We start from the raw sequence: 20,465 nt of genomic DNA, 5'->3' as shown, positions 1-20,465 counted from the left end.
AATGCCATGGATATTTCTTGTTGTTTATTTCTTTATAAATTAGTATTTTATTTGACTTTTTCAAATAAAAAAAACTTTTGGACTTGTTTTTGGTATTTGTATGAAATTCCGGACTTAAACCATAAAGTGATATCTCAACCATTCGGTAGAGGTCAATATTTTAAAAACCAAAGGGTCTGTTGAAAAAAAAATCATTGATGTGGTCATTACTCACCCAAGGAAATAAGAAATGCAAAAAAATAAATTTTCCATTGCTTTTTTCTTGGTGGGGTTGTTAAAGGGTTAAACTGTCAGAACACGTAATCTACTACTCTGATTCATTTATACTCAACTCATTTTCACAATATGTCATCTTGATATTATCTATTTGGATTATTTCTATAATGATCCCTGTGCTTTACAAAGTACTTTATAGTTAAGTATTCCTATTTTAAGTTTAGGAAACATGAATTCAATAATTTGATGAATGGAACATTATGAGTGCAATTTATTTCATAGACTTCCATGCATTAGAGACATAATTCATAACTAAAAGCCTGTGCAGTTTGTTCGCTCAGCAATGCAAATGAAATAAAACTCAATTATCAATCATAAGCAACCAGAATCCACCTGTGAACCTGTCAAACCTGTAAGAACTGGATAAAAAATACATTCAAAATGTCCCAATTAAAATTATATATTAATTCAGAACTGCAGCTTGTTAAAGAAATATTTCCATGTAATAATAATAGAATATTTCTTTAAAAACATTCATGTCGTTGAGCTCATTTTTTTTTCACTTCAGCGTAGAGATCCTCTGGGCCGCCACTAGTCGTTGCGGTCTTGGACACGTTGACCTGTGCATACAGTGTGTCCTGCTGCTGTCCACTGTCCTGCACTGAGGACGGTCCAGGGCTATACCTGGAGAAGTGAATCTCTCCATAATGGATGTCTCCTGTTTCTGTTGCTCTGGCTGGCTCTTGAACAGCTGGCTCCTCAACGTTTAAGCCCTGTGAAAAACGAACCAAATCAGATTATTACAATTTTATTTGACTGTCAAGATGGCAGAATACAGAAAGTGGACCCAAATGCAGAAAAGAAGGCAGGCAGCTAAACTCAAACAAAAGTCGAGCTTTAATAACTAAAACTTAAACTTAAACACTAGGAAGGACCATAGACACTGGAAAAAAAGGCAACTTGGCACAGACCGGGACAAAATACACAAGAAACTAAACAGACAACAAGCAGGTGGGCAGACGAGGACAGGAAGACCAGACGAGGACAGGAAGACCAGGACAACAATGAAATTAAGTAGCAATTCTGACGGCGCATACACATACTGGATATCAAACACTAAATATATTACATAGTATATGTATTTGAGATATTGCACTTCCGCATAACAAGAAATGTTATGAGGAACCTTCATCTACTTCCTTTAGTTCCCCTCATTTAGTCTCTCACTCAGCTCCCACAACTTTAATAATGCAATAATAAGCAGATCATCAGCTTTAAGTGGACACAGCGATGGAAAACAAAAGTTGGAAAAATGTATATATTAGTGCTGTCAATCGATTAAAAAAAAATTAACTAATTTATCACACAATTTGCCGTAATTAATCGCAATTAATCGCTTTCTTTCTTCTTAAGAATAAAGTATCTTATAATAGTTATTTAAATGTAAAGTGATGGAATTTATGTAGAATCAACACAAAGGAAGTATTTAAATTCAAATATTATTGTTAAATAGCAGCTTTTTTTTTACTTTAAGCACAGATTCTCTCATGTGAACTACAGATTTCCAAATCAGAACTATTCAGAACTATTCAGTCCAGTCTATATCTTATGATACTGTGACTAGTTAAAACATATTCATAACAGACAATTCTATAATGTGGTCCTACCTGTTTCCGTTGGGATGTTGTGTCTGGTTGTGAAGCTCGGTGTTTTGACTTTATCCACCTGTAAGACACAAGAGGGCTGTCAGCTTTTTCTGGGTAATAATAATGCTCATCATAATCATCAATAAAATACAGAAAAAGACAACACTGAATGATACAATAAGAATAAACACGTAAAAGCAAGCCATTTCACAGCTTGGGATTTGAAGCCTTGATCACGTTCAGTCTTTCACCCATTGTTTGAGCAATACCATTCCTGATTGTATTACACACATTTGATGTACTACTACTTGAATGATTCACTCAGTCTGGATCTAGAGGCTCCAAAATGTTGAACCCTGAGGAACCCCACTTTGAAATATCAGTTTAAAAACAAGATATGAATGTAAAACTGACTCTGAAATGTCCTTTCTTGAAGATATCCAGTCAAAGTAGACTAATCAACAGTATCAAATAGTTGTTATTCATTTTAGGTGGATACATCTGGATATTAAATTGATTTGAGATACTTACCAAATGGCAACACCTGCACAGATGAGCACAATGATCACTACAACAACTATCCACCATGCTGAAGAGAGTCCTGCAGCAGCAAAAATGAGTGACTCAGTCAAGTTAATAAGAATCATAGCTGGTCATCCAGCTTTCATATTAAACTGACATTATGATGCTTATAATTCACAACTGGATTCTGTGGTCACGTTTGGGTCTGTTTACCTTCATTCTTCAGTTGGAACTCCGGTGATATTTGTGTACCAAGCTTATTTGTTGCCTTACAGTAATAAATTCCTCGATCATCAGCATTAATGCTGTAAAAGTCTCCTTCAGATACCGGGGTACTGTCTTTGCTGCTCTTGAACCAGGTGAAGTGGCTGACAGGAGGCTTGGCTCTGCTGGAGCAGGTCAGGTTCACCCTGCTCCCTGATGACACCGATCCCGGTGGACTGATGGACACTAAGGTGTCCTTGGGAGCATCTGAGGAAAATGTGAGATTAACTTTATTCATGAAAACCAGCTGGTATCTCATGAATCATAATGTGCCGGAAGGATCCAATAACAAACTCCGGTTATCTTACATGAAACACTGAGAGTCTTTCTCTTCTCTGCTGTCTTGTCTTCTCCTTCACCCACAGGATATCTGGCAGAACAGGTGATGTTCAATCCATCATGTTTGTCTGACAGAGTGAGGGTCTTCTGGATTTTTGTAGTTAAGGTTAGTTTTGCGTTTTCCTCTATTATGTTGTGAGGGTCACGTTGGAGACTCCAGGTGAGTTTGGGAGGGGAGCGTGGACAGGGAGTGAATGCTGAGCAGGTTATAGTGACAGACTCGTTCTCAATCAGATCACCTGGGACCTCAATAGTGGGCCCTGGAGGAGAATCTGTGGGTTCAAATCACACATTTTACACTAAGAATACAGTCCATTAAAAATGTGTGATCAACATCTACAAATCTGACCCCCTCATTGTCAAACTGTAATGGAAATTCAGTCGCTTTCATCCACGAAAAACCCTCATTAGGGGACATTAAAACCTGTTCCAAATGCATGGGGATGTAGGTAGATTTTGTCCTTCGTTAATAAATGTGAAAGGAGGAAAGAATGTCACCCCATGCAACTTCCCTATTCTAAATTGGGTCAGACTAACATGCATGCTTTTAAATAGTAGTGTAAAAATACAATATATAATATTTCCTGACTGATCACAAGCTGCTTTCTGTAACATTTGGCCCCAACTAATGCTGTTGATCATCCTACAGTATATTTAGATAAAGCAAGCCGTGTTTGCTCTTTAAGCCAAAAGACAATAACATTACAAATATAACCAAAACTCCCTTACCGTGAACTGTTATAGTAACAGGATTGCAAATAGCTGTTGCCACGAACCCTTCCTTCTCCACCCTGAAGTAATACACGTCTGTGTTAAATGTGATTAAACTGGAAAACAATGTGGTGCAGTTTCTCTGATTCAGGTTCCTAGTGATACTTATTGGATTGTCGCCAACGTCCACGCTACTGTTGAAAATCACATTTTCTGGGGGGTTTTTAAAATAGGGGGAAGTTTTGAGCCACACTCCGGTGTTTTTTTTTCTGTTGCTGAATTCTTCACCGTTTTTTGCACTAAAGTAACATGGGATCTGCAAACATGATCCTCTCAGTGCGTCCATCTCCTGAGGTGCTGTAATTAATAGATCTGCATCCAGAGCACAACCAGCCAAAGATCCTGTGAAACACATTCATGATTAAAAATCTGCCTGAAAGGAACGTTCATGATAAACAAACATAAAACATAAGCAGCATTCTGGATCTCTTTTCTCCCCTCTTGTTTCATTTTACAGTCAGGACATAAACAGTTGGGGAAAGTTAACTCTATCTGCTCTGCTCTCACAGTTCACAATGTCCTTAGAACAGGCCCACACACTATTAAATTAGTTTCATGATTGACAGAATGAGGAAAAGTTACTTTTTCAATTTCAACCTGAGGATTTTAATATCTTCAAAGAACAAACGGCTCACCTGGAACGAGGAGGAAACTCAGTAACACGCTGGTTGTTACCATATTCAAAGACAGAAACATAATCCCTGGATTTGCAAACACAATATCACAGTTACTTTTCAGTTCAATTAATCATATATCACTTATTGCATTTTTACAAAACATTCACTATCTATTAAAGCAACTTCCTCACTTCAAATCCACTTGTACAAGCACAACCACAATCACCTTGAGTTCAATGTTTTTTACACACTGTTTCAAAAACGCAACAGTAAAATTGGTGAAATGTTTCCTTACCAAACGAGTCAGCAGCTAGAAAAAAAATTGTGTTGTGTTATTTCTGTTTAGCAGGACTGCAACTAACCACCGATCCAAGCAGGTATAGAAAGAGGACTGTTTAAGCAAAGAAGCTCATTGCTTGGTGACAAAGCTGCACCACATCACATGGCCCTGAGAAAGGAAGTCAGATATTACAACACCTTGGAATCGTTGTTTCAAATGACACAACTCATTGCGTCACCTCAAGAGATCAAATGTTAAAGAAAAAGTCTTTCATTTTGATTTTTCTTTTTGTGATCCAAGTTTTATTGTAATTTTAAACAAACAAAATAGAATATACAGACCAGTTGGAGTGTAGAAGACAAAGAACAAACAACACAGAAAGAGGATGCTTATACATGAAAGTTGATAACAACATAATAATAACCAAAATAAAATAAAAACACATTTACACAGGATAGCATACACAGGACCAGATAGTATACTAGACGCAGAAAGCTACCAGTGACTTGGTGAAAACTTGCCGAGCTTCTGTGGGGTGAAACAAAATGATAGTGTATCATTTGATGATCAGGGTTTCTAAGCAAGTTGAATGTCCGACCATACCCTAAACCAGTTGATATTGGGAAGACCTAAATCCTTTCCCAACTTCTAGAAACTCTCAATTGTGCTGTGGACTGAGTAATTAGAGAATACAGTTTGGATGGAAGACTATTCTGAGTGCCTGAGGTATAAAGTCTGTGTATTGGGTGAATGTCCGTGTTAGAGCCCCAGGGATCTCCATAGACATCGCGAGGTGCTCTAAGTTGTGACTTAGAGTGCCTCTCAATGGGTGGTAACAGGCTTACCACCCAGTGTGATGGAGGTAGACATGCAAATGATATTTATGAATGACCATCATTTTTCCTATGGATTGCCAAACCAGCATTAGATGAGCGATGATGGAACCAAACTTAACCAAACAGCTTTTTTTGTGGGATATTGGAGTTAAACATCCCTAGAAAAAAGGAGAGCTCAGTGGAAATGTCCCCAACATAAAGAAGAAAGTAATCTGCATAGAAAGATAAGTGGTGATTAGTGTTGTAATTGTGTCTTCAACCATGGCCACATCGTGGAAACAAATACAATTTTACAATAAAAACATTTAGAACATTTTGAAACACACATTTGGATATATATACAAAGAGGTTGTTTGCAATCATCTTGACTTCTCCAAAGGCGCCTGCTGTATTTTCACAAGACTGCTAATGTCAAATACTCAATCAAGCTTTCATTTACTAAACTCCACAAACATTTTTTTCTGCACATGGCTCTTTGAAATCACAAAGTTGACACTGGAACACATTTTTTGTGGCATCACAATGATCATGGATCTGGGAGTGTGCTCATGATAGATGCATTAAAGGACTTCATAAACATTTGGTAATGGTGATGTTCTTGTGTAACAACCATGTTTCCGTCTACAAAGTATTTGCCTTCTCTTTTCACATGTACAAAACTTACATGTCCACTGCATCAGTGATGGTTGTCTGTTTAGAAGCTGTAAAAAACACCAAAACACCAGAACTCAGTTGTGAGTAAAGAAATGGCTGACAAATGGAAATACTTAGTGAAGTTGAATAACTTATCAAGAGACCCAAAACCTTCTGCTTTGTCCCGTTTACTCAGATTAATCTAGTATTACAGCTCTTTAAGGAAAAATGAGTACTTACTCACATTTCATGAGTTAAATCAACAGGATAGTGAGAAATTAGTAAAGTACACTAATGTGATTTAAGTAAGTATAATTACATTTTAGATTGTAGTTACCTTCTGCTTAATGGGAAATCCTAAAACATCCCAAACCTTCAAATGTTGCCTTCAAATATAAACTGATGTCCAGGTGACAATTTCCAATCCTACAAATTGGAAGATTCACAATAATGTAAAAAGTATGTAATTTCCAAACAAACATAGGATACACATCACTTGTACCTTGAAATTAAAATTGTATTAACCAATAATTATATCTTATTGCAGAAAGTTGTATGCCCTATTGAGAACACTGCAAGGCGACAAACCAACTTCCCGTGTGAACTTCAAAGCTCTCAGCATTAACTTGGTGGTTTGTACATTACTTCACCCTGCACCACTTCTCTTCTGCAGATTGGTTCTTAAGAAACGGATAAAACTAAAGTCTCTCGTCACATTTAGAGACGTACAAACACAAAAACACAGTGGGAAAGCAGCCTAGTGGCCATGATGATTACTTTTGAGTTGTCCTGTAGTGAATTTGATGTCCTCTAGAGGCGCTCTCATCACACTGCTGATTAACATTTCTTTATTTCAAAAACAGGTTTTGATCTTGTTATGCGAGTTGCCGTGAGTGCAAACAATAACTTATATTCAGGGTATTTCTATTTAGTTGACAGTGTATGTAACCCAAATATAAAATGCTCTGTGGGGAAACATATGCTTTCCACTGTAATTAGATATTAACTGGTTGAGAACTTTTTTAATCATATAAAGTCCATGGAAATATAAAAGTCCAGGCTTACAGAAGGATATGCTCTTATTTAATTCATGTACATTATTTATTCTTTTAACTATACTGTTGCTTGTACAGAAGAAGTGAACTGGTGCTTTGAGTGACACGGTGCTGCACGTCGTGAACCTGCAGGGACGCTGTGGTGCAGTTAAGTTGAGTCTGTTTGTGGTACAGGAGGAGAGTTGCCAAAGAGATGACAGTCCTGTCTGCTCAAGGGCACATCAGTTAACAAATCAAAAGGCTGATAACGCGAAGCTCTACAAAACGTCTTCATTACTTTTATTCAATAACAGAAAACACACTTTGATAAAACCCTCAAACATGTTTTTTTTTAAACACCAACAAAATCATGTTTGGTCTTGTACGTGCAGAGTTGGGAGCTGAACTAATCATCACACACAACCTCTTCATCATGTTGCAGCCTCCTCCTGCCTCACTTGGAGCTCTATGTTCGTTTTTGTACTCTTTAGTTAAGAGATGTTTTTCATTCCATTAATGACTTCCCAAAGGAGTCAAGGAGAGCTGTGTACAGTCTATTTCCCCTTCCTAAATTTGCCTGGCGTGGCTCCAGTCTTCTGCTTCTTTTTTGCTGATCCTTTGAGCTCAGGCTCCTACGGTAAAGGAAGATCACAAATTAGTCAAAAAGTCAGAAAATAATAGAACATGTACAACAGAAACTTGCTTCTGAACACATTTGTTTACTCTTTACAGTTAAAAAAAAAAAGAGGATTAGATAAAGATTTGGGGTCCTGCACATGAAATACTGCTTTAAGTGATGGATTAATAATTAAGTACAATCACCCCATCATTTTGGAAACACGTTGCTGCACTGTAGTTGTTCTAAACGTACCTTCCGTTTGGAGGACAGAGATCCAGTGACAGAGAAGAAAGAGTCCAGTCGTCCCTGTGTGCTGCCCTGTCGGCTCTTCAAAATCTTCTTACAGCCGTTACGCATCCTGTCCTCACTGCACACACATAGACAAATCAAACAATCAATTAATAAAAACGTATGCAGAATGACTATTCTAGTAATAATAACCAACTAGACATGCCATAGCAACAACCACTGATCATCAATGCAAGAAAACTTAATAAGCAAGCCAAGACGATGAATCGAATGTGCTGAAATGAGTCTGCTGCTGGTTCACCTGAACTGTTTCTCCTCACACATGAACTGGATCAGTGCCTCCTCATCCGGCTCACTCCACTTTAAATCCACTGTGGAGCAATCCACCACTTCTGCATTCAAAAACAAATGTCTGGCCTCTTTGTACAGCCAGTCCTCAGGAGCGGGGTGCTTCTGCACGAAGGCAAGCAAGATGCAAACAAAGAATCAGAACCAAACTCCTTCGTTTAACTGCCTGAACTTGTGGGTCGCGGCACGCATCAACTTACGCTGGAGTCAATGTTTTCCAGGATCTCCTCAATGTTGCCGTGTTGTCTGATCAGGTCGATGGCTCTCTTGGGTCCAATTCCCTTGATGGTGCCACAGTAGTCACAGCCCAGAAGAATACACAGGTCTATGAACTAGAATACAAGAAAGAACTATTACTACCTGGTCCACCTGTGTTTACAGTTCCAGAGGACAACAGTGTGACATTTGCAGTTGCATGAGAGTATGCAGTGTCCACTATCTGCACGATAAGAGCAGAGAGGATGTAGTTCTGACCCCAGATGAAAAATGATGATTATATAACCTGCAGCATCTTTCTCAAAGTCAGAAAGAACGTTACCTGTTCATTGGTCAGGCCGATGTCCTGCAGGATGCGACTGAATTGGAACTCTTGGATAGGAAGTTTCCTAAAACAAATAAATCCACGATAAATGCCTTAAATATAAATAATTATTTGAGAGTAAAAACAAGATGGACATAATGTATGTTTAGGTTCTTAATGACTCTGGGTGAAACAAACAATACAGGATTGCGTGCTAATTATTTAGAGCTGGTAGGACATCCCAAAATGTGAAATGTGATAGTAAGTAAGAAGTATTTTGGTCCCACTTTACACTCAAAACAACACATTGCATGAAGGTTGCACCAGAACCAAAACATCAAGCCATCTCTATTCCCAAACATCTCTGCTCTGGAGCCTAACAGTAGAAATGAATGACAGCATTACTTTGCTTCACTGGCGGTGAGGTGTCTGAGCAGGACATTTGTCCCAAAGGTCAGTCCATCCATGTCCTCTGTTGCCGTGGCAAACACCTTCCCTGATTTAACCAGAGCCGCGCAGCTGGCCTCTGCCTCACATGGAGCCTACAACACAAAACACATCAAATTACATTTCACACAATAACTCACCAAGAACTGTCCTGTGGCAAATTATTTCTTTGACATGGGGAAAGGAAAAAAACAAAAAAAATATGCTTCTTTTTGCAAATGGGAATTTAATGAAAATGTCTGATCCTTATTTCTGCAATTTAAAAAAAAAAAAAAGTTTTGCAGTTTAAGTTTTGTGTCATATGCGTCTTTCATGGCCCTTAAAGCTTATTCAGACAATGAAAAAAATAATTATTCAAATGTAAGAATACGGAGAAAACATCACCATGGGAAAGAATCACTGTTAATACAAATTTGGAAATATTCTTAAAACCAGCAAGAGTTGCAAAGTGAGAGTTGCTCTTACCTCAACGTAGGGCACTCCCATCAGGGTCAACAGCTTCTTGCACTCATCATTATGCTGCTTGGTGACTTTTACCAGACGCTTGCTGAATTTATCAATATTTTCTTGTTCCCCTGAGTTGAGACAAACCATTTTTACACACATTTAAGACACGACCAAAGTAAAATGCTTTTACAATCTCTACCATTTAAATACAGCATAGTATATAGAAAATACCAAGACTGATCACAACCTTGCTAATATGTGGATATTGTCGGGTCCTACATAAAAACACAGCTCAATTAAGTGTAAAAAAGCATCGACTGTACCCATTTCCTGAGCTTTAGCGAGCAGCTTCTCAGCTTCTGCCCTCCTCTCCCCTCTCTTCTCCAGCTGGGGGCGACAAGAGGAGAACGATGATGTCACTTACAAAAAGCTGCAAACCTGACTCATTATTTCAATAGGAGGGTGAGAGCAAAGAGTCTGTAACATTTTCATGCTGCCTCTTTCTATTGTCAAATAGATGATTCACACAAATAGGCAAGTTTAAAACAACAGGATACAGACGAATGTTGCGGTTGAACATGGATGTCACTTTCAGAAACTGAAAACTCATAATTTCACAGTTCTGTCCACATTCATTGATATACATGGGATTACAGATTACAGGTGAATCGCAACCCCAAAAAAAGCAGCAATATCACACATCAAGGAAAATAATTAGAGATGAACAATCTGACTGCCACTTCCACAAAAAGGGAATGTGCGGAGAAAAGCACCAGAAGAAAGCAGAGCCCATACTAACCTCTGATGACTTGAGCTGCGGGGGCTTGCCATCAAACACGTACACAGGTTTGATGCCGTACTCCAGCATGCGGATTGTCCGGTAGAACATTCCCATGAGGTGGCTGAGAAAAAGAGTGGTGGAGATATTTCAGCCTTGTGCCCAGACTTCAGCTTCCTAATCTCAGAAGACCCACTGTGTCTCCTTCTATGACTTCACAGTCTGAATGTTAAAGTGCGTGTATTGTAGGGGATGCACCTCGTTGTCTCGCCATCCTCATTCTGCAGAACGTTCCCATCTTGTCGCACAGCAATCAGGAACTGGTAGATACACATGGAGGCATCTATAGCAATTTTCCTGCCTGTAAAAGTCCGGAAAATTAATTCATATGAAAAACGAATACATTCATGAAATTATTTATGAAAACAATGGCATCACATGTCACAACTTAATGCCATCTACTTTATTTGCTGTGCTATACGGCAAGTTTATGTGTATAGAACCTTTTAACAACAAGGCAATTCAAAGGCAAAGTAATGTTAATTCTTCAGAGTGGCCTGCATTAGACAATAGAGGCATTGTGTCATCTTAATGGAACTCATTGTATAAATGTTTCCATCTGACACAGCTGGAGCTGCACGTGTTACACTTTTAAAATAGAATCACCGAACGATAAATTGCCCTTGTTTTGTTAATTCAAGAAAGAAAATATAGTTTTGAACCATCAACTTGAAACTATTAGTACACACCACTATTAATTTCCTGAAGTGATTATGCTTTACTTTGATTACTACTCCCTCTTTGCTGTATTCCCGTATCATCTAACACAGAGGGAGATCATTAAACATTCACCAGATCTCAGTGTCATGTCTAATGCAGGCCCCATCATCACCAGCTGTAGTGAAATTGACCTGTAACAGTTACCGAAGTAGTTCTTGATGTCTTGCTCCTTGATGGCACCAGGGGCCTGGTCAGCAATCAGCTTAGTCAATCCGTGTATTCCCATCGTGTTCAGTTGAAATCACCAGAAGCTGAAAAACAATGACATCATCTTTATTCATTTTGTTGTCAGGATGAACACACTTCCTATGGGAGACAATGAGTAGCACATAATGCTGGCTTCGGCTGCTAGTCTGAAGATCCTCCTTCCCACTTGTGAAGGCTGAGTTATGGGAATGTCATGTTCAAGTGCTTTGTCATCGGGAGGAATTGAAAAATGATGGACGTACGGTTTATTATGGATAGAACTATGGATAGATACATTAACACAGATTACAATTAAGTACACAAGCAATGGCTCATACGTGGTTGCACTATTCAAAATAAAGAATTACGTTCCATCCATTACTTTATCTGACCTCTTCTTCGCCATGTTGAACGTTTCTGGTCACCCCAACTCGGGTAACAAATTTAAATCCGAGTTTCCCAACTCGTAGTTTGATGTGCCGTCGTTTTACGAGTCGGCAACCCGTATTTACCATAATCCCGATGCCACGTGAATGCATCGTAAGATTTGAGGTCCTCCAACGTTGTAATAAACGACCCGGATCTAAAAGTGAGCATTTTGTTTACGTGCTGCTTAGATGGATGCCTACCGAATCAAAGACGGCTAACAGCTAAACGTAATGTAAGCTCGTTATATTTACAGTGAAAGACGTACACATTAGTTGGTACGTTCTGTCCTGCGATTTGCCAGGACAGAACGTGTCCTGGCAAATCGCATTGCCGCACAGAGCTAGGCAAAGCTGCAATTAGAGGGATAAAAATAAAAGAATATGTCACATGTATTCATACCCTGCATGCTATTAGCGGAGAGCAACCACTTCAGCCGCTATACGTTGCACGTTTAATTGGTTTAAAGTGTTTTACTGGGTTCAACTCACCAGTTATCCGTTACACTCCACTCCGCGCTGTCGTCTCGGGCGCGAGGAATTACGTCTCTTTCGCGGGAAATCAAATGGCAGACATCGCCTATCAATCATCGAGCGCGGCGTCGTCAGATAAGCTGAAGAACTGCGCATCGGTGGTGCCGGTTTGATTAAACGGGCCTGAGTTCCGAAGAGGAAGTACTGGAAGGGTATTCGATTGGTTCCTCGGGTTAAAGGAAATCCGGTAAATACAGCAAAATAATAGAGTCGTTTAGGGACGGGCTTCAACGGGTTTAGCTGCTAAATGTTGGGTTTTGTTGCGTTTAAGCACAAAAGATAACATGTTAACTTAAAATGGCTGGCGAGAAGGAAAGTGTACCGGCTGCGAATAACCGGTAACGTCGGAGGTGTGTTTATGTTCCTCCGCCCACTCCGGAAAACTCAACCGAGACGACGTTATTTCTATTTTTTAAGGTGACGTGGAGTCGGACCTCTCTTCTACACTGTCTCGCGTGTCAATAAAAGTACTTGGTGTACCCGGATATGCTCGCAGTGGACGTATAATGCGCTGGTGCAGTCCGTCGAGGATTTCCAAGATGTTTAGCCGTAAATCTTCACATTGAGCTCCGGCGTCGGTGCATACCGGAGCAGAGAGGAGACTGTCGGGGCCTGGAGTCCGAGGAATACAGACAGACAGGTTTTGTTGGATCTATCAGCGTTAAAGCAGAGGGGACACAGCAGCGGTTCAGGTAGCGCAGATGTCCTAACTTCTCTCCTGTAGCCATTCGCTGTCTTCGTGAGTCGGACCGGAAAATGAAAATGCAACACGCCTCTTTAGAATAAAGCAATGGTGATGTAGATAAGTAGTTTGTTTTACATGAATCGGCGAGCCAATCGTTATATGTATTCAATGCATTAAACAAATAGGAGTTGCCCTGCTTTTTAGTAGTTGACCTTGCTCTTCGTCTTAGTGCTGTAGGGAATAATCAATTTAGCTATTACTTTATTCACTAGATATCAGTTTATAAAAGCAGGACTGCTTTGGCTGTAGTCATCAGTTGCTGCTGCTGCAGTTATTTGTTCATCTAATATAATACTGTGTTAAATCTGGTCTAAAAACGTGGAGGATAAACTCTCATCAGATTGGCTTTTTTAAATGGCTCTCCTGGCATTTAAAAGTTCAGGATGTCCTGACCTGCAAGTATGATGCTACTCTGAAGAGGCAGAAGATTATTGAGAGACCTCCCCCCCTATTTATCGTTGTTGTTGCTGAAACTCATCACAGCACCAGAAACCAACTGAATCCATATTAGTGTGAGAAGAACAGTGTGCTGTGTAAAAAAATGTGTTTCCGATAAGTTCTGAAATTGATAAGCAAAATCCCACTCAGGAATTCTCAGGAGACCCTTGTAGTCTGACTGAGACAAGTGATGAAATACATGGTAACTCATTGTGGTTACGCAGTCTCTCAGTTCTGTCTGTGTGTTTCTCATTTTTCTTTTGCTGTCCTTGTAAAAACGTTGGGGGAGTGATGTTGCAACACATTCTCCAGCAGACACATAAACCATCACATATCTGGTGGTATATCAACGTTACCTAATGCCTTGTCTTGAAATGAAAAGGGAAACTGTAAGTCACATGACAGACAGTGTGGTTTAAATCACACCTGCTGTCCCTCGTGAACTGATGAACTGTCCATCTTTGCAGCAGGGGTTATGCAGTGTGGAATAGGACACCTGCCAGGTGGCTGCCAGAGGACGATGGGCCTGCACTGCGTCTTGATCCTGTGCTTGTTCTCAGGCTGGGCAGTGGGCTACAAGCAGGGGGACAACGTGACTCTCTATGTCAACAAAGTGGGCCCTTATCATAACCCCCAGGAGACATATCACTACTACACCCTGCCTGTCTGCAGGCCGGAGAAGGTCAGTCCTTGTTCTGTTTTAATGGGCTACTGAAGTCTAAAAAGGAACTGGAGATTATTGTGCCGTTCTAAATGTAGACCCATATGTCTCAACATTTCTTGTCAAATTGCGGTTTTAGAATGTAAATATTGTCATAACATGACACTTGATTTTGTAACTTCACTAAAGAGAGTGTTGCAAAATCTATGACCCTATTTTAATATTTAGTGAATGAAAAAAAATGTACCTTTTACTGGGAAAATATGTATTTATGTTACAGTATAAAACTCATAAGTAATACAGAGACACTTGGTGTTATTTATTCATTCATTCACCTATTTGCAATTTATTTTGTTAGCTGTTGAGATATTTTCCCTTTGTTTAAGGTTTATTAATCCATGATCAATGGCTTCAAAGAAATGTCATTACTGGAATTATGGTTGCTTTGTAAGCAGTGAGACCCACATTTAAAATAGCAGTGACTTATTCCCCACCATTGTGGTGTTTGGTACTTCAACACCAAGCATGCAGTGATGGAAGTGCGATCACAGCCAGCCGCATTTCAGTTTTCAGTTTTTCTCCTATAACTACCTCATAGCTGTATGTGCTGCTTTGAAAAGTAATGCTTTGTGCTGCCTTTTTACACCTTGTTATTCATATTGTAACACTTTCTTCAGGTGCACCACAAGTCCCTGAGTCTGGGAGAGGTGTTGGATGGTGACAGGATGGCAGAGTCGTTATATTACATCCGATTCAAAGAGAACGTGGAGAAAAAAACTCTGTGCAAGCTCACTCTTTCAGAGAAACAGGTATTTATTTACACGAACCAGGATAGTTTAAACTTTACACTTTGTGTTCTACCAGTCCGCTTGGGTCAAACTTCAATACTCTGGGCACATAGTTGGTTTAAACTGTTTGTAAATGATTAAGCAAATCATTGTTCATTCATTCATTGTAATTATTCTTAAATATGCTTCTATTGTAATGTAGTTGTGGATATTTTTGTTTGTGTCAGGTCGATGACCTTCGTGAAGCCATCGAGGAGCTGTTCTACTTTGAATTTGTCTTGGATGACATTCCTATCTGGGGGTTTGTGGGATACATAGAGGAGAGCGGCTTCCTGCCTCACAGCCACAAGGTGAACCCATTTCTGCTTCTGAGGGTTTGTGGGATATGAGTTCCTGTTTCAGCTCATCCTCACTCTCTGTTATTCTTCATGTCTTTCTTCCTCCTCGTCTTTTGTGTCCCTCTTTGTTGGGTCTGTGTCGCTCTCCCCGTCTCCTTCTCTCATCTCCAACAGGTGGGTTTGTGGACTCACCTCGACTTCAACATCGAGTACAACGGCGACTCGGTGATCTTCGCCAATGTTTCAGTAAAAGACGTCAAACCGGTCCCCCTGGAGGAGGGGGCTGGTGCAGCAGTGGGTGGAGTCGGGGTTGGTGGAGGCAGCCTGACAGTCACCCACACGTACAGTGTGCGCTGGTTCGAGTCCCCTCTGCCTCATTCCCGGAGAGCTGAGCGCCTCCGAGACTACTCGTTCTTCCCCAAAACGCTGGAGATCCACTGGCTCTCCATTATTAACTCACTGGTGCTGGTGGTGCTGCTGCTGGGCTTCGTCATCATCATCCTCATGCGGGTCCTTAAGAATGACTTTGCCAGGTTAGTTGGGGAAGGGCTCCAGTGGTTATCTCAGGGCCAGTGGATGGGAAACTTAAATATGAACGTCTATACTTAATGCTGAATTCAACACACAGGTACAAACCATGAAATGTTTGAGAAAAAACATAAAGGTTGTAAAAGCTGCTATTTTTCTGCTTGTCCACCATAACGAGCAAATTGAAGGCTCACTGTCACTTTTACCCGTTCACACACACATTCATACACTGATGGCAGAGGAGCTGCCTGCACATCAGGAGCTAACTCATTCATACACATTCACACGCCGATGGCAGTTGGTTCAGTATCTTGTCCAAGGCATGCAGACTGGAGTATCTTTGGCATGCAGACTGGAGGAATTTGAGCCGCCAATCTTCTGATTGGAGGACGACATGTTCTACCGGAGCCACAGCCCTTTATAGAGTAAACAATTAATTGATTAGTTCAAAAGATATTAAACAAATTGGTCAATTATTAAAAAAATGTTTTTAGCCGCTATCAGGAAGTAAATAGTGGAAAATATTTGCTATTTCCAACTTCCATTTAAAAGGTTTAAAAACTTTAATTCATACATTTTGGCTTTTAAAACTTCTATAATCTCTGTTGGTCATAATTCTGTGAATCATCCATACGTCTGAGTGCAGGTATAGAGCTTTGTTCTTGCATGTGTGTAGGTATCCTACAGGGTGTATGAGGTGTTATAAGAAAGCATTTCCCCTTCACCTGCAGGTACAATGTGGAGGAAGAGGGTGGCTGTGATGATCTGGACCAGGGAGACAACGGCTGGAAGATCATACACACTGATGTCTTCAGGTTTCCCCCGTACAAAAGCCTGTTGTGTGCTGTGCTGGGGGTGGGAGCTCAGTTCCTTACCCTTGCCACAGGTAAGCATGCATTCTCAAATACACACACAAACACACACACACACACAGGTCTACTAACTTTGAAAACAGTATCAGGGACTGTTGAGCAGCACTGACCCGTAGTCAGTCTTTGCACTGGCCAGCAGAGCGACATAACAACTAGAAACCTGATATTGGCAGATACGTGCAGGTCATATGTTACAGACTGCAGATGCAGGAGTGTGATCCCTCTGTTCTTTTCTCATTGCGACAGGAATCATCTTCATGGCGTTACTGGGGATGTTCAACGTGCACCGCCATGGTGCCATCAACTCTGCAGCTATCGTCCTGTACGCTCTCACCAGCTGTGTGTCGGGCTACGTGTCATGCAGCTTCTACACACAGATCAACGGCCAGCGCTGGGTGTGGAACATCATCCTCACCTCGTCGCTCTTCTCCGGTGAGTCCGATGAGAATGGTTTGGGATCACCTTACACTGGTTGTAAGAGCAGAGTGAGTTACATAATCATTTGAACGTGTTCATTTACTTATTAGTGTCTTCACAGTTTATGGAAACTCAATTTGTCCTTAATGTAAGGAGATAATTTCCTCTCTGTCAATAGCTTGATGCTTTTATACCCATTTCTCTTTTTTTGGTGGAAAAAATGATGGCAAATTGACACTGATGAATTTTAATTGAGCTATTGCCTTTGAGACTGTGTCTCTAGATCAAATTTATGTTCTTTTAAGGAGTGTTATTTTTCAACTGACATTCACTTTGTTTTGACACATTTTAGGGGTCAGAAACTAATAATATTGTCAGGCAACCATGCATGTTCCTTATTCCAAACAATTTATATCCTCTTTGTCTATCTGGCATTGTATGAATAATTTCTCAGTCTTATGGAAGTCAATATTTCCAGCTCATGAATCTCTTTCATGATTTCAAGCCAGTTCTTTACTATATGTGGGTCGGCCTGTAGCCAATTATAAGTGGTAGCTTTTTTTTTGGCTGCTGCTTTAAATATTTTCAGAAGGTATTTGTCATTTCCTGTCATTCTATCAGCCAGAGTGCTCTAATAAAATGGCACAAATGTCAATGGGATCGGCTGCACAAGGATCTGCTGCATGATTCTCCAAATATTCCCCCAAAGCAGTTTTGTCTTTGGGCAGATCCAAATGTGCGTGTGATTTGACCCATAATTTGCTCCACATTTTCTCCAACATGTATGGTCTGCAGATGATTTAATTTAGGACAAAAGAAAAAAACAAAAACAAGATTCTTCTAACAGAATTGATGCCAATACATAGAACACAAAGAGGACAAGGTTGTTTAACTACAGTAAATATTTGACATAGTGATGCTTTTACAAGTTTTATTTTTCTCTTGTGACTGAAAGCTAATCATTTTAGTAATAGTTAGTCATTTTAAAATGATACTTCCTTGGTATGTGGGGAAAAAATGCCCTCTGGCACATAAAACTTGGTCTTATTAATTAATTATATTTTTATCATTAAAAACCCTGACAATTTTAACAATACTCTGAGGCACATTTTTGTTAAGAAGTGACCTTCATTCCCACAGCTCCTCTGTTCCTGACGTGGAGTGTTGTGAACTCGATCCACTGGTGGAGCGGCTCCACTCAGGCTCTGCCGGCCACCACCGTGCTCCTCATTCTGGGTGCCTGGGTGCTGGTGGGCTTCCCTCTTACCGTCATCGGCGGCATCGTGGGAAAGAACCGCGCCGGAAACTTCCAGGCGCCTTGCCGCACTCGAAACATCGCCCGGCAGATCCCTACACAGCCCTGGTACAAGCACACGGCCGTGCACATGGCCATCGGCGGCTTCCTGCCATTCAGGTGAGATGTGTGTCAATCAAAAGGTGAATTTAATGACATCAAGTCACTCCTCTCCATAGTCATAAAACGGAGAAGTGAATATACAAAATTAAAGTAAAAAGCTTCTCTCTGAATCACAATTTATGTATAAGAATATGTCCATATTCAAAATTAGATTGAGCCTATTCAGCCTATTTAAATTAATTTTCTACGCACTCATTCCTCCTCTCTATAAATGTCCTCCCTCAGTGCCATCTCCGTGGAGCTGTACTACATCTTTGCCACGGTTTGGGGCAGAGAGCACTACACCCTCTATGGCATCCTGCTGTGCGTCTTCGCCATCCTCCTCTCAGTGGGTGCCTGCATCTCTGTCGCCCTCACCTACTTCCTGCTGTCTGGCGAGGACTACCGGTGGTGGTGGCGGAGCGTCCTGAGCACCGGCTCCACGGGACTCTTCATCTTCGTCTACTCTGTCTTCTACTACCGGAACCGGTCCTCCATGAGCGGACTGGTGCAGAGCACCGAGTTCTTCGGTTACTCTCTGCTCACGGCGATGGTCTTCTCGCTGATGCTGGGCAGCGTGTCCTTCTGGGCCTCACTGGCGTTTATTCGCTACATCTACCGTAGCCTCAAGATGGACTAGACGAGAAATGTGCATCGACAAGACGCACAGCAACAAACACTTCCTCATAGCACACATGGACAATCCTCATGATCCTCCTTCTCTCCATCATATAAAACACACACAAACACTCACCTCCAATCAGGGAGGAGACACAGGGGCCTTTACCTTGATTTGACAAGACTGAACTTGAGCTTTCATTGCTGTAATAAAGGATAGTTTGTTGGACAGAAAGTTCATGTATTTAGGATAAAATGGGATACTTCTGTAAAAAGGGATGATTGTGTCATATAAGGAGCGAATGGGGTAGAATGTATGAGATAAACGATAGAATGTATGTAACGGCTGTATGATGTAGTGTGGCATCGTCTGCTCTGGTTCCTACTTCATGGTCTGTCGAGGCCTGGGAGGATCTAATCATTATCTCCCACATTACACCATTTAGCCACCAAGACAGCCGACTCATACTGTAGTTTTGTATAATTATGCAGCAATGCAAATGTTACTTACTTGCAATTATATTCCCACACACACAACTGTGGCAGCCTATTATAATAGAATACAAAAAGTATGTTTTGCACTGGCCATGTCGAGCGCCACATGGCCCTGTAGTGAATAAAAGGAATGAATAGATTGAAGAGATGTTGCAAAATGTTGATGGGAGCAATAGTTATTGTATTCTATGGTCACCATTGATTGATTTTGGTTCTGATGTAAATATAGTCTTTTCAATAAAGTGCTTTTTAATACAATATCAGCAAACTGAGATTTTTTGGCTGGCTCTTTATTTTTCCTTGGATTTGTTTTAGGGTGAATCTACAGTACAGTCTAGTGGTCTGTACAGTCTAATAGTCACTCGACAATTCGATTATTGATCAATTCTCGATGCAATATAATGTCAATTTCTCCTTAAATGTTTCAAAACCTAATTCCTATTTGTGTGATATAGTTGATTTGCTACCTAAAATGTGGAAAGATTGCCAAAAAAATAATAAATTATAGAATTGTTCAACAAAGCATCATAGATTAGATTATTTCTCCCACCTGTAATAGAATCTAGTCCCGTTTTTGGGCATGATTTTACACTGTTCGATGCGCTGCCCCGCTCGTCCTGCATTCAAAGAATTTCCACTTCTAGCCACCAACTGAACCTTCGCATGACATGCACTATT

The 20,465-nt window shown here is 40.4% G+C and overlaps 3 protein-coding genes across 4 annotated transcripts in view; 1 reads left to right on the top strand and 2 right to left on the bottom strand.

The window, feature by feature from the left end:
- Positions 1-4,813, bottom strand: part of LOC311028734 (B-cell receptor CD22-like) — a 34,211-nt gene extending 29,398 nt beyond the window's left edge. Inside the window, exons 1-8 of the mRNA XM_084033465.1 lie at positions 4,671-4,813; positions 4,394-4,459; positions 3,717-4,100; positions 2,957-3,259; positions 2,598-2,855; positions 2,394-2,463; positions 1,884-1,941; positions 289-989 (exon numbers count right to left, since the gene is read on the bottom strand). Of these exons, the coding sequence (XP_083889591.1) occupies positions 765-989; positions 1,884-1,941; positions 2,394-2,463; positions 2,598-2,855; positions 2,957-3,259; positions 3,717-4,100; positions 4,394-4,454 (1,359 nt within the window). The 5' untranslated portion in view covers positions 4,455-4,459; positions 4,671-4,813 and the 3' untranslated portion in view covers positions 289-764. The remainder of the gene's footprint in view (positions 1-288; positions 990-1,883; positions 1,942-2,393; positions 2,464-2,597; positions 2,856-2,956; positions 3,260-3,716; positions 4,101-4,393; positions 4,460-4,670) is intronic.
- Positions 4,814-7,437: 2,624 nt separating this feature from the next.
- Positions 7,438-12,501, bottom strand: fen1 (flap structure-specific endonuclease 1). Its single transcript, XM_084034361.1, has 12 exons — positions 12,450-12,501; positions 11,491-11,597; positions 10,825-10,927; positions 10,588-10,690; positions 10,112-10,175; positions 9,807-9,916; positions 9,300-9,436; positions 8,913-8,979; positions 8,575-8,706; positions 8,328-8,479; positions 8,030-8,144; positions 7,438-7,790 (listed from the first exon to the last, which is right to left on the bottom strand). The coding sequence occupies exons 2-12, from the start codon at positions 11,570-11,572 to the stop codon at positions 7,713-7,715; spliced, it is 1,143 nt and encodes a 380-aa protein (XP_083890487.1). The 5' UTR covers positions 11,573-11,597; positions 12,450-12,501; the 3' UTR covers positions 7,438-7,712.
- A 219-nt stretch (positions 12,502-12,720) lies between these two features.
- tm9sf1 (transmembrane 9 superfamily member 1) lies at positions 12,721-20,059 on the top strand. 2 transcript variants are annotated; one of them, XM_084034360.1, is made up of 9 exons: positions 12,721-13,183; positions 14,145-14,356; positions 15,013-15,144; positions 15,351-15,473; positions 15,636-15,994; positions 16,721-16,875; positions 17,108-17,293; positions 18,419-18,692; positions 18,921-20,059. In XM_084034360.1, the coding sequence occupies exons 2-9, from the start codon at positions 14,150-14,152 to the stop codon at positions 19,312-19,314; spliced, it is 1,830 nt and encodes a 609-aa protein (XP_083890486.1). In that variant the 5' UTR covers positions 12,721-13,183; positions 14,145-14,149; the 3' UTR covers positions 19,315-20,059. The 2 variants fall into 2 exon arrangements, with proteins under 2 accessions (XP_083890486.1, XP_083890485.1); XM_084034359.1 differs by having other exon boundaries at positions 14,142-14,356.
- Positions 20,060-20,465: the final 406 nt, after the last annotated feature.

The sequence above is a fragment of the Eutrigla gurnardus genome, assembly GCF_963514095.1.
Source record: "Eutrigla gurnardus genome assembly, chromosome: 18".
Classification (NCBI taxonomy): domain Eukaryota; kingdom Metazoa; phylum Chordata; class Actinopteri; order Perciformes; family Triglidae; genus Eutrigla; species Eutrigla gurnardus.
The sequence above is the reverse complement of the archived record's forward strand: the minus strand, read 5'-3'. Positions and strand labels throughout refer to the sequence as shown.